This window comes from Myxocyprinus asiaticus, chromosome 8 (assembly GCF_019703515.2).
Source record: "Myxocyprinus asiaticus isolate MX2 ecotype Aquarium Trade chromosome 8, UBuf_Myxa_2, whole genome shotgun sequence".
Taxonomy (NCBI): domain Eukaryota; kingdom Metazoa; phylum Chordata; class Actinopteri; order Cypriniformes; family Catostomidae; genus Myxocyprinus; species Myxocyprinus asiaticus.
In genome coordinates, this window is record NC_059351.1 from 5,856,879 (window position 1) to 5,871,226 (window position 14,348).

The 14,348-nt window shown below is 41.5% G+C and overlaps 1 protein-coding gene across 1 annotated transcript; it reads right to left on the reverse strand.

Moving 5' to 3' along the window:
* Nucleotides 1-1,136: 1,136 nt before the first annotated feature.
* LOC127445408 (exosome complex component RRP45) lies at nucleotides 1,137-8,246 on the reverse strand. The gene is made up of 12 exons (XM_051705460.1): nucleotides 8,090-8,246; nucleotides 7,871-7,965; nucleotides 7,608-7,727; nucleotides 7,381-7,483; nucleotides 7,120-7,257; nucleotides 6,692-6,774; nucleotides 3,108-3,240; nucleotides 2,835-2,923; nucleotides 2,415-2,561; nucleotides 1,833-1,954; nucleotides 1,450-1,513; nucleotides 1,137-1,333 (listed from the first exon to the last, which is right to left on the reverse strand). The coding sequence occupies exons 1-12, from the start codon at nucleotides 8,153-8,155 to the stop codon at nucleotides 1,306-1,308; spliced, it is 1,188 nt and encodes a 395-aa protein (XP_051561420.1). The 5' UTR covers nucleotides 8,156-8,246; the 3' UTR covers nucleotides 1,137-1,305.
* Nucleotides 8,247-14,348: the final 6,102 nt, after the last annotated feature.

Sequence of the window (14,348 nt, forward strand, 5' to 3'; positions counted from 1 at the left end):
ACTCACCTTAATCCGGGTGGCGGAGGACAATTCTCAGTTGCCTCCACTTCTGAGAAATCTGCGCATCTTATCATGTGGCTCGCTGTGCATGACACCACGGAGACTCACAGCATGTGGAGGCTCATGCTACTCTCCGCGAACCATGCACAACTTACCATGCGCCCCACTGACAGCGAGAACCACTAATCGCGACATCGAGGAGGTTACCCCATGTGACTCTACCCTCCCTAGCAGCCAGGCCAATTTGGTTGCTTAGGAGACCTGGCTGGAGTCACTCAGCACACCCTGGATTCGAACTCGTGATGCCAGGGGTGGTAGTCAGTGTCAATACTCGCTGAGCTACACAGGCCCCCACCCTGTTGAAATTTTAACTTTCGGATACGAGCGTCAGGATGGTAATTCATTTTAGCCATACTCATGTGCAGTCCTGTGGTCAAATGCTTGGAAGTTGCAAACAAATGTAATTTAGATACTAGATGTGACGATATAAACACCGAAAACGGAATACTAATTACGGTGATGCCTGCGTGGAATAATGTGATTAAAGAAATGCAGGCGTATCTTTGACATTATTGGCATTGTTTGTACATTATGCATAGACTAAAACTTTTGTTTTGTAGAGAGTTTTGTTTTGCGGTACTTTGAGTTAACGTAAATAGTACGCGGTGTGCGGTGCTTTAAGATTATTATCGGTTAGCTCAGTAGGTTAGAGCGTTGTGATAACAACGACAAGGATGCGGATTTGATCCCCGTACGGGCCGAAAGAGTTTTATATTTGGAAAGTGCCGCCAGTGTATAGACATTTAAGTTATTATAGCTGCTATGTAACATTGGTCTAAACAAGATGTTTAGAACCTTTTTAATAGGCTGAATCCCTGTGATCTCTATCATTTTCTATTGCACTGAATGGCATAAACTATCCATTGTTTTCATGTGAATGTTACATTATCTAAGATCTAAGGGGGTACTACAAGTAATGTTCTAAGCTTTCTCAAGAAATATAGTGGTGTCATTTTGAATGTTTTACACATTTTTCAAACATATTTGTTTTTTTAGTACAGGCATTTCTATCACAATTTCATGAACCACTGCACTGGCGAAACCCATTCACAAGCTTTAATGACTCAAAAAAAAAAAAAAAAACACCAAACGTTTTTTTCCCCTTCATTTATTATTTTATATTACAAAAAAATATAAAACACAAACAAATACTTTCCAGTGAATGTGGTCTGTGAGTCATTGATATATTTTGATAGATAGCCTTTAACATGCATGTATCCTCCTTTTCCTCTTCAATGATGAAGTTCATTTTTTAGAACTCTTCTTGGATTTCCTTAAAAAAAAAAGTATGACATTTGGTTACATCACATTGTGTTACATAGTTGCTATATGTGGATACGCTGCACTTTGTGAATGAGATAAGAGGACAGATTTGTGGATTTTACTCACGAGGCTTCCTGATTGAGAATGACAACTTCCTCCTCTTCACTGTCAGAGATTACCATCACTTCACCTGTTGCACAGTGCGCACGCACGCGCACGCACACACACACACACACACACACACTTTTTGGCACTTCTTACAAACTTACTGTACAGTACATACAATACATGAGGTGTTTTGAAAATTACTCTTCAGAAAAATGGTTTATCATGAAAGAAAATGCATGAATCACAACTATGTACATTTCAAACATTTATTTATAGCAATCAAACTAAAGCCAATTATCGTGACAGGAACACCTCCGAACTGACGGCTTGTGACATTGTGACTGTCCCCATTTTTTCGGGATGTCTGGTCAGCCTAACTAGGTGTATCACACACAATGTACCTGTCTTTCTGTCCTCTGTCATCTGAGGTTCATCTTCTTCGTCCTCTTCGAGCCCCCATGAGTTCACAAGGCCGTCACCTACCTGTGCAGTTCCCGTGGCAACAAGAACAGGAGAGGGCACACTGACTCTGGGGTCAAGGACTCATATATAAGTAAAATCATTTACATTACAAAAAGTATCACAGCCTATGAAAAGCCTTCCCCTCTGCTGAAGCTTCTCATTCGGTTACATCTGGCCATGTTTTAATAAACACAAATGAAATTTAAGAGTTGCAGCAGAAGGGAGGATTTTCAGAGACATCTTGTATGGACTACTTTTATGATGACTTTTGTCATTTCTGGAGGGCAACAGTGTCCATCCCTATTCACTTTCATTGTATGTAAACAAGGTGTGTAATCATCTACTTTTGTGTTCCACAGAAGAAAAAAACGTCATGCTGATTCAGAAGGACATGTGGTGAGTAAATAATGACAGAATTTTCATTTTGGGGTGCAAGAGTATTTGACATTTCATGCATTTCTACTAGAACGTCATACTATCAATATCCCTTTTAAATGTGCTATATAAGCCAATAAAGATACGCCTCTGTGGTGGTTTCTGTTCTGTTCACAATCTCACTGGCTGTTTCCTTGACGTCTGTCATCTCCACCGGGGCTTTGTCTCTCTTAAGGGTTGTGATTCGCTCTTTGGGCATGGACTCAGCAAAGCCAAACTTTCCACCCTCCTTTCTAAATAAAACAAGTGGAGTGAAAAATGTTTAATCATGAATAAAAACTTATATTATCAGTTCTCAAGTGTTTATATTATAATCAAAATTATTCAATTGGTTTATTCTATAAATTGTTTTTTTTTTTTTTTAATTGTGCAGATGGTGGCAAAATAGTAAAGGTCTGATAAACTTTTAAGATCAATTTCTAAAATCTGAATTTGCAAGAAGAAAAAAAAAGATTAAGGGCATTGTTTCTGTCAAAAACCTAAAATGATCTTAAATGACATCATACCTGATTTTTTTGTCATTCTCTAAGGCTTTGTTGATGAGCTCTGTAATTTCAGACACTTTTACGCTTGCTATTTTGCTGCATCTTAAAACCTGCATGAAAGCAAAAAGTTTTCATGACAGCACAGCATGGCTGAAAATTATTATTACAAATCTACAAAGTTTCCAGCTTTGATCTAGTGAAACTTGACGTCCATCCAAGAATTGTGATGAAGCAATAAAATGCTTTAAAGAGAATGAAAACAAATTTCTGGGAAGCATGCATACACATTCTCACCTGGTCCTTCAGAAGCATGATTCCTCCACTGGACTGAATGGAGCAGATCTCTCTGTGTTTGTTCATGGCTATCATCAATAATCCATCCATCACACGCTCCTCTCGTTCACAAGGGTCCACAAGCAAATACGAGCTTAGGAAAGAGCAAAAAGAAAACAATACACACAGCAAGATTTTAAATCACTTCTCCATCAATAAAAAAATTAGCATCTACTGTAAACTTGATCTACGGTGGCTGAGGGGTGCACAACACTACACATTTTGTTGTGGCACTTAAAAAGAACTGTGGTTTAGTTTCATTGTGTTGTGGCTTTTTCGTTGTATTGTGACTTAAAGCTAAGGTATGTAACTTTTTCTGTATGTAACTCTTTCTCCTATCCAACCTTAAAATGCAGTGACAACTATAAGCAAGCCATTCATAGGTTGTCTCGAAAACTGTAAGCACTGTCTTTACAGCGCTATGAAAATCCTCGGTTTGTTTTAAGAGACACAATTACATTGACTCGACCAATGGCGTGAGTCGGGGCAATCTCTTTGTTTGACCAATGGCTGACAGGGGGCGTATTCATAAAGATGATTTGAAAACAGTTTATTTTTGCAATTCAATTTGGTGGCGCAGAAATTAAATACTTCTGCTTTAATTTTGTTGTGTTGTGGCTTTTTTGTTATATTGTGGCTTACTTTTAATGTGTTGTGGCTTTTCCATCGTTGTGCCTTAAATTCACTGTGCTGTTGCTTTTATGTTGTGGCTTAATTTTGTTGTGCTTTGGCTTTTCTGTTATTTTGTGGCTTTTCCATGGTGTTGTGGCTTAATTTCGCTGTGTTGTAGCTTTTCTGTTGTGGTTTAATTTAGTTGTGTTGTGGCTTAATTTCATTGTGCTGTGGTTTATTTCCATTGTTTGTTTGTTTTCCAGCTTTTATTTGCTTTGCTAATTTTGTTGTATACATAATGATCTGTACAGAGAACAACATGAATGGGAGAAAAAGGCAAGTCAAGTTCAAAGTGAAGCACAGATCCATAAACAGAAAAACACAAATGGCAGATTAGTGTTTCCCTGATTCAAAAGTGATAAAACTGTAGCTAGTGCACCAATAAAATCAGGGTTCCTACACTTTTTGACCAATGACTTTCCATTACCTTTCCAGTCGTTTGCCATTACCGATTCAAACTGATTTGCTAATGAATCACAGACCAATTGTGAACCAATTTTTATTGACAAAGCAGAACAATTTACTCAGAAATCAGACAACACTGTGGCTTGCAAGCAAATTTTACTCTACACAAGAGCAATGTATAGCCAATAAAGTATTTTGGAGCAGAGAATAACTAGAAAAAATGTATCTTTTTTTATTTTTTTCCCCTTTTTCACCCAATTTGGAATGCCCAATTCCCTATGCGCTTTTAACCCTTGTGTGGTGTTCACTTTTTGGACCCTTTGGTACTGTTCGGGTCAAATTGACCCGGGACATTATTGGGGTTTTAAAAGCAATACAGAAATAAACATTTACATAAAAAACTCAACATATATTGTCTTTATCTCAATTCCAAACAATATAGATAACATATATGATTAATGTTTGCAATTAATCTCTGCTAGATGACATTTAACAATGGAAGTGTCATTCGTTTTTTGTGATAAAGTTATAATTTATGTAAAAAATCTACTATAATAAAGACTTGGATATCTCCGGAACAGAATGTCTTAGAGATTTGCGGTTTAGCGCCTTTTAGTCAGGTTAGTAAGCAGCCAATAAGAATCACTCTGTTTAATGGTTAACCACTCCCTAGCAACCATTTAGAGCACCCTAGCAACCAAACCCCATTGACTACCATTCCAAATCGCTTAGATGTGTATTTCAGGATCAGAATGTCGTAGAGACTTCAATGTTGGCTTGTATGACTCAAGACAGAAAGCAGCCTTCTTAGTATCACCCTGGCAACTGCCTAGCAACCACAATGGCTTACCCTAGCAACCAAATTGCAAAACACCTATCTCTGCGCCAGAAAATCGTAGAGACTTCCGGGTTGACTTATTTCATGCAGGATAGCAAGAAGCCTTGATAAGTATCACCCTGGTAACTGCCTAGCAACCAGATGTGGTTACCCTAGCAACCATGGAACACCACCAATATCTCTGGACCAGAACATCCTACTGTTATATGGGTGGCCTTTTTCAACTTGGGGCAGTTGGTGGGACATCGTGATGAGAAATTTTGCCACGGCAAGCACCACTCAAATTTACTTCAGGAAATGTACCTATCTAGTGAGTGAATGAGTGTGTGCGCGTGCGTGCGTGCACATTTCTGTGTGTCTGTCTGTGTGTCTCCGTGTGTAAGCGGGTCAAACTGACCCGAACATCGTATGATGGACATGAATGTGTGGGTGCATTGTAGCATGTGTACTCAATGATATTTTTCTTTTACATGTTCTTCACAGAAAATAAGCCAAGGTCATGGAGTTTCAAGTTGAAAAATTGTATCCTTGTATAATTTTTCTTTTAGTAAAAATTTTAAATGGGTCAATTTGACCCGAACACCACATAAGGGTTAAGTCCTCATGGTCACGTAGTGATTCGCCTCAATCCGGGTGGCGGAGGACGAATCCCAGTTGCCTCCGCGTCTGAGACCGCCAACCTGTGCATCTTATCACGTGGCTTGTTGAGAGCGTTGCCACGGAGACATAGCGTGTGTGGAGGCTTCACACCATCCACCGTGGCATCCACGCTCAACTCACCATGCGGCCCACCGAGAACGAACCACATTATAGCAACCACGAGGAGGTTACCCCATGTAACTCTACCCTACTAGCAACCGGGCCAATTTGGTTGCTTAGGAGACCTGGCTGGAGTCACTCAGCACACCCTGGATTCGAACTAGAGAATTAGCGAACTCCAGGGGTGGTAGCCAGCGTCTTTACCACTGAGCTACCCAGGTCCCCAAAATGTATCTTTATTATACAAATTTCCATTTTTTTTGGGGGGGGGGGGGGGTTTCTCCCCTTTTCTCCCCAATTTGGCATGCCCAATTCCCAATGCGCTCTAAGTCCTCGTGGTGGCGTAGTGACTCGCCTCAATCCAGGTGGCGGAGGACGAATCTCAGTTGCCTCCGTATCTGAGACAGTCAATCCATGCATCTTGTCACGTGGCTTGTTGAGCGCGTTACTGTGGAGACATAGCACGTGTGGAGGCTCATGCTATTCTCCATGGCATCCACGCACAACTCATCAGGCTCCTCACCGAGAGTGAGAGCCACATTATAGTGACCACAAGGAGGGTAACCCAACGTGACTCTACCCACCCTAGCAACCGGGCCAATTGGTTGCTTAGGAAGCCTGACTGAAGTCACTCAGCACGCCCTGGATTGTGACTCCTGGTGTAGTAATCAGCGTCTTTACTTGCTAAGCTACCCAGGCCCCCCACTATTATGATTTTATTAATTTCCATGACTTTTCCAGGTCTGGAAAACACAATCTTAAATCAGTGTATTTGTTTTCCTAAATATTAACAAAATACAATCAGAGGTAGACAGCACTAGATGGGCTTGTGTAATGTCATAGGAGATTGTGTACATGTGCTTTTTCTTACCCCTGGAGGAAGAAAGCGAAGCTAACACAGATAGGCATGTGATAAATACTCAATGAAATAGGATCCCTCTCCTCTGGGCTGAACTGCTCAAAAAAAAAAAAAAAAAAACATGGATTAAATCACTAATACAACACACAATAGTTTTCAAGAGGTAGTAAATCCCTTGCCATGAAAATCAACCAGATCACAGGAAACCATCCTTCAATCCGATGAAGTTTACTCACGGACAATTGACCAAAAAACAACTACCTTAATGAAAATATGACTTTTCTCAAACCACTAACTGTTCTTACCTTAATATATGACATATTTTAGTATTTGATGTAACACCATCGGCTTTGCTTCACATCCTTTGCTACCTATTTCAGTAATTGTCTCACAATTCACTTTTTCTAAGTGGGAAATCTTTCTTGAGTTACAGTCCTTACCACAGTGACATCTCGCCCCTGAATAGCGACGTCCGGCCGTCTAAAATGTGAGAGAGCAGATATGGCAGCAATGCTTGCTGCATCCATCAAGTTTCCATCATGATTTAACACATGAACGTCAACCCGTATCTGCCAAACCTGCCAAATAACAGAGTACACTGCTTGTGACACAAGAGATGTAGTATTTGCTAATAAGTTTTCGTTGTGTAGAGAAACGGTCAATATCATATGACAGGTCAAGAAACAGTAAGTGCATATCACCTTTTCTCCTGAAACAACACAGAGAGACTCAGTGTCTATGCATTTAGAATTCCTCAGACACCTCTCAAGTTGTCTGTTTAACGTCACCAACAACTCCGACTGCCTAAATCACACACAAAAACAAAATAAGAAACACACAGTGATTAAGAGGGAAAGAAAAACACACAAGAGGATGTTTGGAATCTGCACAGTGTGATGCACATGATAGTCTATGATTGTGTGTGAACCTGTTAGGCTCGAAGACGGGTGATGCCATGGGAGACAACTCCAAATTAAAAAACATGATGCCTTCTGTGGGACGTGAATCTTTTGGAGGGACCAACTCACAGGATACCTGAGACAACACCCTGAAAGGATGCAAAATAGAAATTCTAGTTACTATGCAAGTGGTTGTTTGTTTAGAATTGATGTAGATTGGTGGTTTAGAGAAGCAAACTGTTGGTATTTCTGCAGGCAATGTTAAAGCAACTATAAAACATTTATAGTCTACCTTGTTTTTCCAAGTTCCACAGTGCAGCAACCATACTCGGTTCCAAATGTAATTTTAATATTACGGTAATCGTACGTCTGTCTGCCATCCAGGCGCTACAGAAAACAGAAATCTGGTTCAGCTATTTAGAAATGTGAATTTTAGTACCAAGAGACCATATGGTTTATCATGGTATTTATAACTAGTTATATCAAAATATATCCACAAAGTGTAACTTACTTTTTTCTCTTCTATAGCTTTAAGAAGAAAAAGCCTCTCGCAGTTCGACAGCGGAGTATCCCTCATTTTTGATTACTTGTATACAGTATATCACGTAAACAACTTTCTCTACCAAAGAGACCTATCACGTTTCAATCAGCATACAACATGCGCCTTGTTGTGACGTAGTATAACTGTGGCGCATATATTTGACGTATGCCCTGAATGGGCGTGGTGAAAGCTGGTTCTAGATCAGTCACATTTGATAAAAAACACCATAAGCGCACTAGAAGCTTCGTTTGAAATATCCTGTTCTGCCAAAAGCAAAAGAAACATTTATTATTATTATTATTAAATATAGGCATAACTTTAAATCAGATTTAAGTTTAAAATATTTTTTTAAATATTCAAACATTTTTGCCACATGTACTTAGCTCTACAGAACATCTTTTTTTATGTGGAGGTGTCTTTTGAAAAGGAACTAAAATTGGTTGATAGAAAAAGGCGTGATTGCAGGTACTTTTTCATTGTCATTTGAAGATGTGAAATATGTTGTAGGCTAAATAAAGATTAACGTTTATTACACTTTATGAATAATTATAACTATTTCATTCCAAAATGTATTATATTATTTTTATTTTTTCAAAACATTCCCATTATTTATAATATTTAGAAATAAATTAAATAATTTGAATTCATTTATTAGCTCTGGTCAGAATGACTAAAGCATTGAAGTTGTCTGATTTGTAAAATATCATTTGTTGTAGAAATAGAAGATGCCCCATGTTTTTGCACTTCTAAATTTAATTTGACTATTTTATGTTTTGTTCAATGAGCAGAGCCTTCCACGACAAGATCTATGTTTCAAAATGGTATTATGGATGACATTTCTTGATGTTTGTAAATTATGTAAAAAAATAAATAAAAAAAAACATGGTTATCGTTATGTGAGTTTTCAGGTTTTCAGACATTTAGTCTATCTATCTGTCTGTCTGTCTGTCTATACAGTACATCTGTCTGGCTTTATACCAATTAATTCATTCATTTATTTGTCTGGCTTACTTAGCTTTATTCAGTCAGAAAGCATAGATATCAAAACTCTAGAAGGAACATTTGCTACCATGTTTCTTATGGCTGGGTACAGTTGTAACAGTGTAACATTTGTTTTCTGCTGATCACCCTGTAACGAACTGGCCATGGAGATGGTGTTAGGATCCATGTGCAGTTAGTTTATTGAAGTACACAAGCAAACAATCCAAATCGGCAGGCAAATAGAGGTAGTTGTTAAGCAGTCGGTATAATCCAATAAACCAAAAAGACAGTCCAACAAGGCAAACAAAACAAAGGGGTATCCAAAAGGCAGTAAATCCAGGAAAACAGGCAATGGTCATAACAAGAGAACAATTAGCAATGGCAATGGAAAAACGCTTGGTAAGGCAGGGTAAACTGGCAATACTTTGCAATGAACAATGGAACAGCATGGTATTTATATAGTTCAAAACAGGAAGTCACCAAAGAAGAAACGGTACAGAGTTAGTATTCGGGAGAGGGCTCCCTCTGTTGGTTGGTAGGAGGGGTAACAACCTCGGATGTTACAGAACACCCCCCCTCTACGAACAACTCCTGGTGTTCTTCTGCGGAGACGTCCCCTTGGTCGTGGTGCTGGACGATTAGGATGGGCATGATGAAATTCTTGGATCAGGGACGGGTCCAATATGTCCTTGGCGGCTACCCATGATCTCTCCTCTGGTCCGTAGCCCTCCCAGTCCACCAAGTATTGCATCTGGCTCCCTCTTCGTCTTAAGTCCATGATCTCTCTGACCATATACGCTGGGGCTCCATCTACCTCCAATGGAGGTGGAAGCTCAGAATCCGTGGTTCCAGAGCCAGACACCAGGTGGACGGGTTTCAGCAAGGGCACATGGAAGGAGAGATGCGGTAATTAGCAGGAAGCTCTAAACGGTAGGTAACTGGGTTTATTTGATGGATAATTCTGAAAAGACCCACATACCTTGGACTGAGCTTCCTGCAGGGTAGCCGCAACTTGGGATCCCTTGTGGACAACCAGACCCTCTGTCCTGGCTGATAGTTGGGATAGGGGTGCCTCCGTCGGTCAGCCTGGAAGCGTTGTGCTCTGACCGCTCGCTGTAGCCAGACATGTGCGCTGTCCCACACCCTCTCACTTTGCTTTATTCAATCGTCCACCACTGGTACCATAGAAGGTTCTCCTGACCAAGGAAACATTGGGGGTTGGTAGCCCAGCACACATTGGAAGGGGGTTAGACCCGTAGAGGTATGAGTGACGGAATCCTGTGCATATTCGGCCCAGGGCAGCAAATCGCTCCACTTCTTCTGTTCACGGCTACAATAACTCCAAAGATATCTGCCTATCTCTTGGTTTAGATGTTCCACCTGTCCGTTGGCCTGAGGGTGGTAACCAGAGGTGAGACTCACATTGATATCCAGTTGTTTGCAGAAAGCCTGCCAAACTCGGGATGTGAACTGTGGACCTCTGTCAGACATGATGTCCTCTGGTATTCCATAGACCCTAAAGACTTGGTGGAACAAAGAATTAGCGGTTTCCATGGCAGTGGGTAAACCCTTGAGAGGGACAAGTCTACATGATTTAGAAAATCGATCTATTATTACTAGAATGGTAGCGTTACCATGGGAGTTTGGCAGGTCTGTGACAAAGTCGATGGACAAGTGGGACCATGGTCTTTGTGGTATTGACAGTGGTTGAAGCAACCCCGTGGGCAGTTCTCTGGGGGTCTTGGATTGGGCACACACCTGACAAGACTTTACATAGTTAGTTACATCATGAATCAAAGTTGGCCACCAGAAGGAATTACGCACCAGGGTAACAGTTCTTTGGATGCCAGGATGTCCAGTGCTCAAGGAAGTGTGGACCCATTGGACAGTCCTCTGAAGTAGAGCTTGGGGTACATAGTGCTTTGTCGGGGGGCAGTTAGGAGGTGACGGTTCATGCTGTTGTGCTCGTTGTATCTCCTCCATGATGTCCCAACTAATCGGTGCTATGATGACAGATGGTGGCAGAATGGACCCAGGGTGAGGTTGGAGGTAGGGTGGATCATGTCTGCGTGAAAGTGCATCTGCCTTGCTGTTCTTGCTGCCAGGGTGGTAAGTGACTGTAAAATTTAATCTGGTGAAAAACAGTGACCATCGGGCTTGACATGGGTTCAATCTCTTGGCTGCCTTGATATTCAAGATTTTTGTGATCGGTGAAACCTGGAAAGGGTGGACTGCCCCCTCTAACCAGTGACGCCATTCTTCGAGGGCTGCTTTCATGGAAAGTAATTCCTTATTTCCCACATCATAGTTACGTTCTGCAGAGCTCAATTTTCTGGAGAAAAAGGCACAAGGGTAAAGTTTGCCTGGTGTTCCGTGACGTTGTAACAGGACCACTCCAATCCCGCAATCTGAAGCATCTAACTCAACGACGAAGGGAAGATTGGGGTCAGGATGTTTCAGTATCGGAGCGGTCGTGAAGCTTGATTTGAAGGAGATGAAGGCCTGGTATGCGGCATCATTCCAAGGCAATTTGTTGGGCTTTCCCTTGAGCAACGACATGAGTGGGGCTGCAGTGATGCTGTAATTCCTGATGAAACGGCGATAGAAGTTGGCAAAGCCCAGAAACCATTGTAGTTCCTTGATTTTTGAAGGTCGAGGCCATTCGGTGACTGCTGTTATCTTAGAGACATCCATCTCTACACCTTGATGGCTGATATTGTAGCCTAGGAAAGTGGTATGAGAGGTATGGATCTCACATTTTTCTGCCTTGACAAATAGTTGGTATTCCTGGAGATGTGATAGAACTGTCTTGACCTGCTGGATATGTTGTTCCATGTCTTGTGAGTAGATGAGGATGTCGTCAATGTAAGCCACCACACAATGATTCAGTAAGTCTCTGAATATCTCATTGATAAAAGACTGGAAAACCGAGGGGGTGTTAACAAGTCCATAAGGCATGACCAAATATTCATAGTGCCCCCTGGTGGTGATGAAAGCAGTTTTCCACTCATCCCCTTCTCGGATCCTGACAAGGTTATAAGCACTTCTCAGATCAAGTTTGGTATCGATCTTTGCCTCACGGAGTTGTTCAAGGGCTGAGGGGATAAGCGGTAATGGGTAACGGTACTTTATGGTGACAGAGTTCAGGCCTCGATAGTCAATAAAGGGATGTAGACCTCCATCCTTCTCTACGAAAAAGAACCCTGCAGCAGCTGGGGAGGTAGAGGGATGGATGTAACCGGAGGCAAGGGCTTCCTCAATGTAATTTTCCATGGCGAGGGTCTCGGGGCGTGACAATGCATATGCCTTGCTTCTCAGTGGGGCTGTATTGGACAGAAGTTCAATGGTGCAGTCCCATGGAAGATGAGGAGGAAATTGTGTAGCTTTGATTTTGCTAAACACCTCACTGAACTCTGCATACTCCTTGGGGATCGTGGACTCCTTCTGCGATTCAGGGCTCTCAATACTGGTGATAAGACAATTCATGGAAACAGAAACATGGAGACAATGTTTGTGAGAAAAACTTGACCATTGCGTGAGCTCACCTTGGTTCTAAGATATCGATGGGTCATGGATGGCCAGCCAGGGATGACCCAGGATTAGAGCATGCTTGGGTGAGTTGATGGCATATAGTGAGATTTTTTCTACATGAAAAAGTCCAACCTTGATGGTTATCGGAACAGTCTGTTGGGTTATGCCAGTACCAATAGGAGTGTTGTCAACAGTGGTGATGTTAATCATTGGGGAGCATTGAATGGTGGGTATGTTGAGTTCTTGTACAATCTCCTGATTAATGAGATTTACAGCAGCACCAGAATACACTAAAGCTGTAAAACACTTTACATGATCACCAATGGAGACCTCTACAGGTAACAGAAAATTATGTGGAATTTGTGATACAGTGTTCATTGTACTCACATTTTGCCTTGACTCAGGGGAACTTGATTTCTTGTATGGGCATGCAGCGTTGAGATGACCTGGTGAGCCACAATAAAAGCAAAGGTTTTCATTGCATCGACGTCGGCATTCCTCCATGGAAACGCGAGCGTAAACAACTTGCATGGGTTCGGGTGATACAGTGGATGCCTGGGCCTGTACTGAGACTGTAGAATTTGAGGCGAAGTGAAACTGAGGCCGTGAAGCATTTTGAAGCAGGTTATCCATCTTGATGGCCATGGTTATATATTCAGAGAGAGTAGTACCTTCACCCTTACAGGTCAGCCCCGTCCTGAGTTTTAGGTTAAGCCCCTCACGGAAAACAGATTTCAGAGCGACTTCATTCCATCCACTCTGAGCCGCTAGTGTCCTGAACAGAACTGCATAATCCGCTGCTGATCGATGACCCTGGCATAGATGAAGTAGCTGAACAGAGATATCTTGGCCGCCCGCTGGATATTCGAAGACTTCGTGGATTTGTTGTACAAAGTAATCAAATGAAACCTGGATTTTAGGATGTTTATCCCAAACAGCGGTGGCCCAATCGAGAGCTTTGCCGGTAAGCAGTGACATCATAAAAGCACATTTTCTGGTGTCTTGATCAAATGATTCAGGTTGATTTGAGAAATATACTTTGCATTGTCATAAAAAACCCTGGCATTTTTCAGCAGAACCATCAAACTTATCAGGTAGAGCAAAGCTTACCGGTTTAGCATGGGATGCTGGCAGTGAGTGAATGTATTGTGTCAAACATTCGTTGGCAGCTCGTAGGTTGTTCAGCTGGTCTTGGTAACCACTTAATACCTCGCACTAGTGCGCGAATGCGGCCTAGAGCTGTGAAACTTCCGCTGGATCCATGTTAGGTGAAGTATTCTGTAACAAACTTGCCATGGAGACACTGTTAGGATCCATGTGCAGGAAGTTTATTAAGGTACACAAACAAACAATCCAAATCGGCAGGCAAATAGAGGTAGTTGTTAAGCAGGCGGTATAATCCAATAAACCAAAAAGACAGTCCAACAAGGCAAACAAAACAAAAGGGGTATCCAAAAGGCAGTAAATCCAGGAAAACGGGCAATGGTCATAACAAGAGAACAATCAGCAATGGGGAAAAATGCTTGGTAAGGCAGGGAAAACTGGCAATACTTCACAATGAACAATGGAACAGCATGATATTTATAGAGTTCAAAACAGGAAGTCACCAAAGAAGAAGCGGTACAGCGTGAGTATTCGGGAGAGGGCTCCCTCTGATGGTTGTTAGGAGGAGTAACAACCTCGGATGTTACACACCCTGCATGTTTGCCTAATTTTA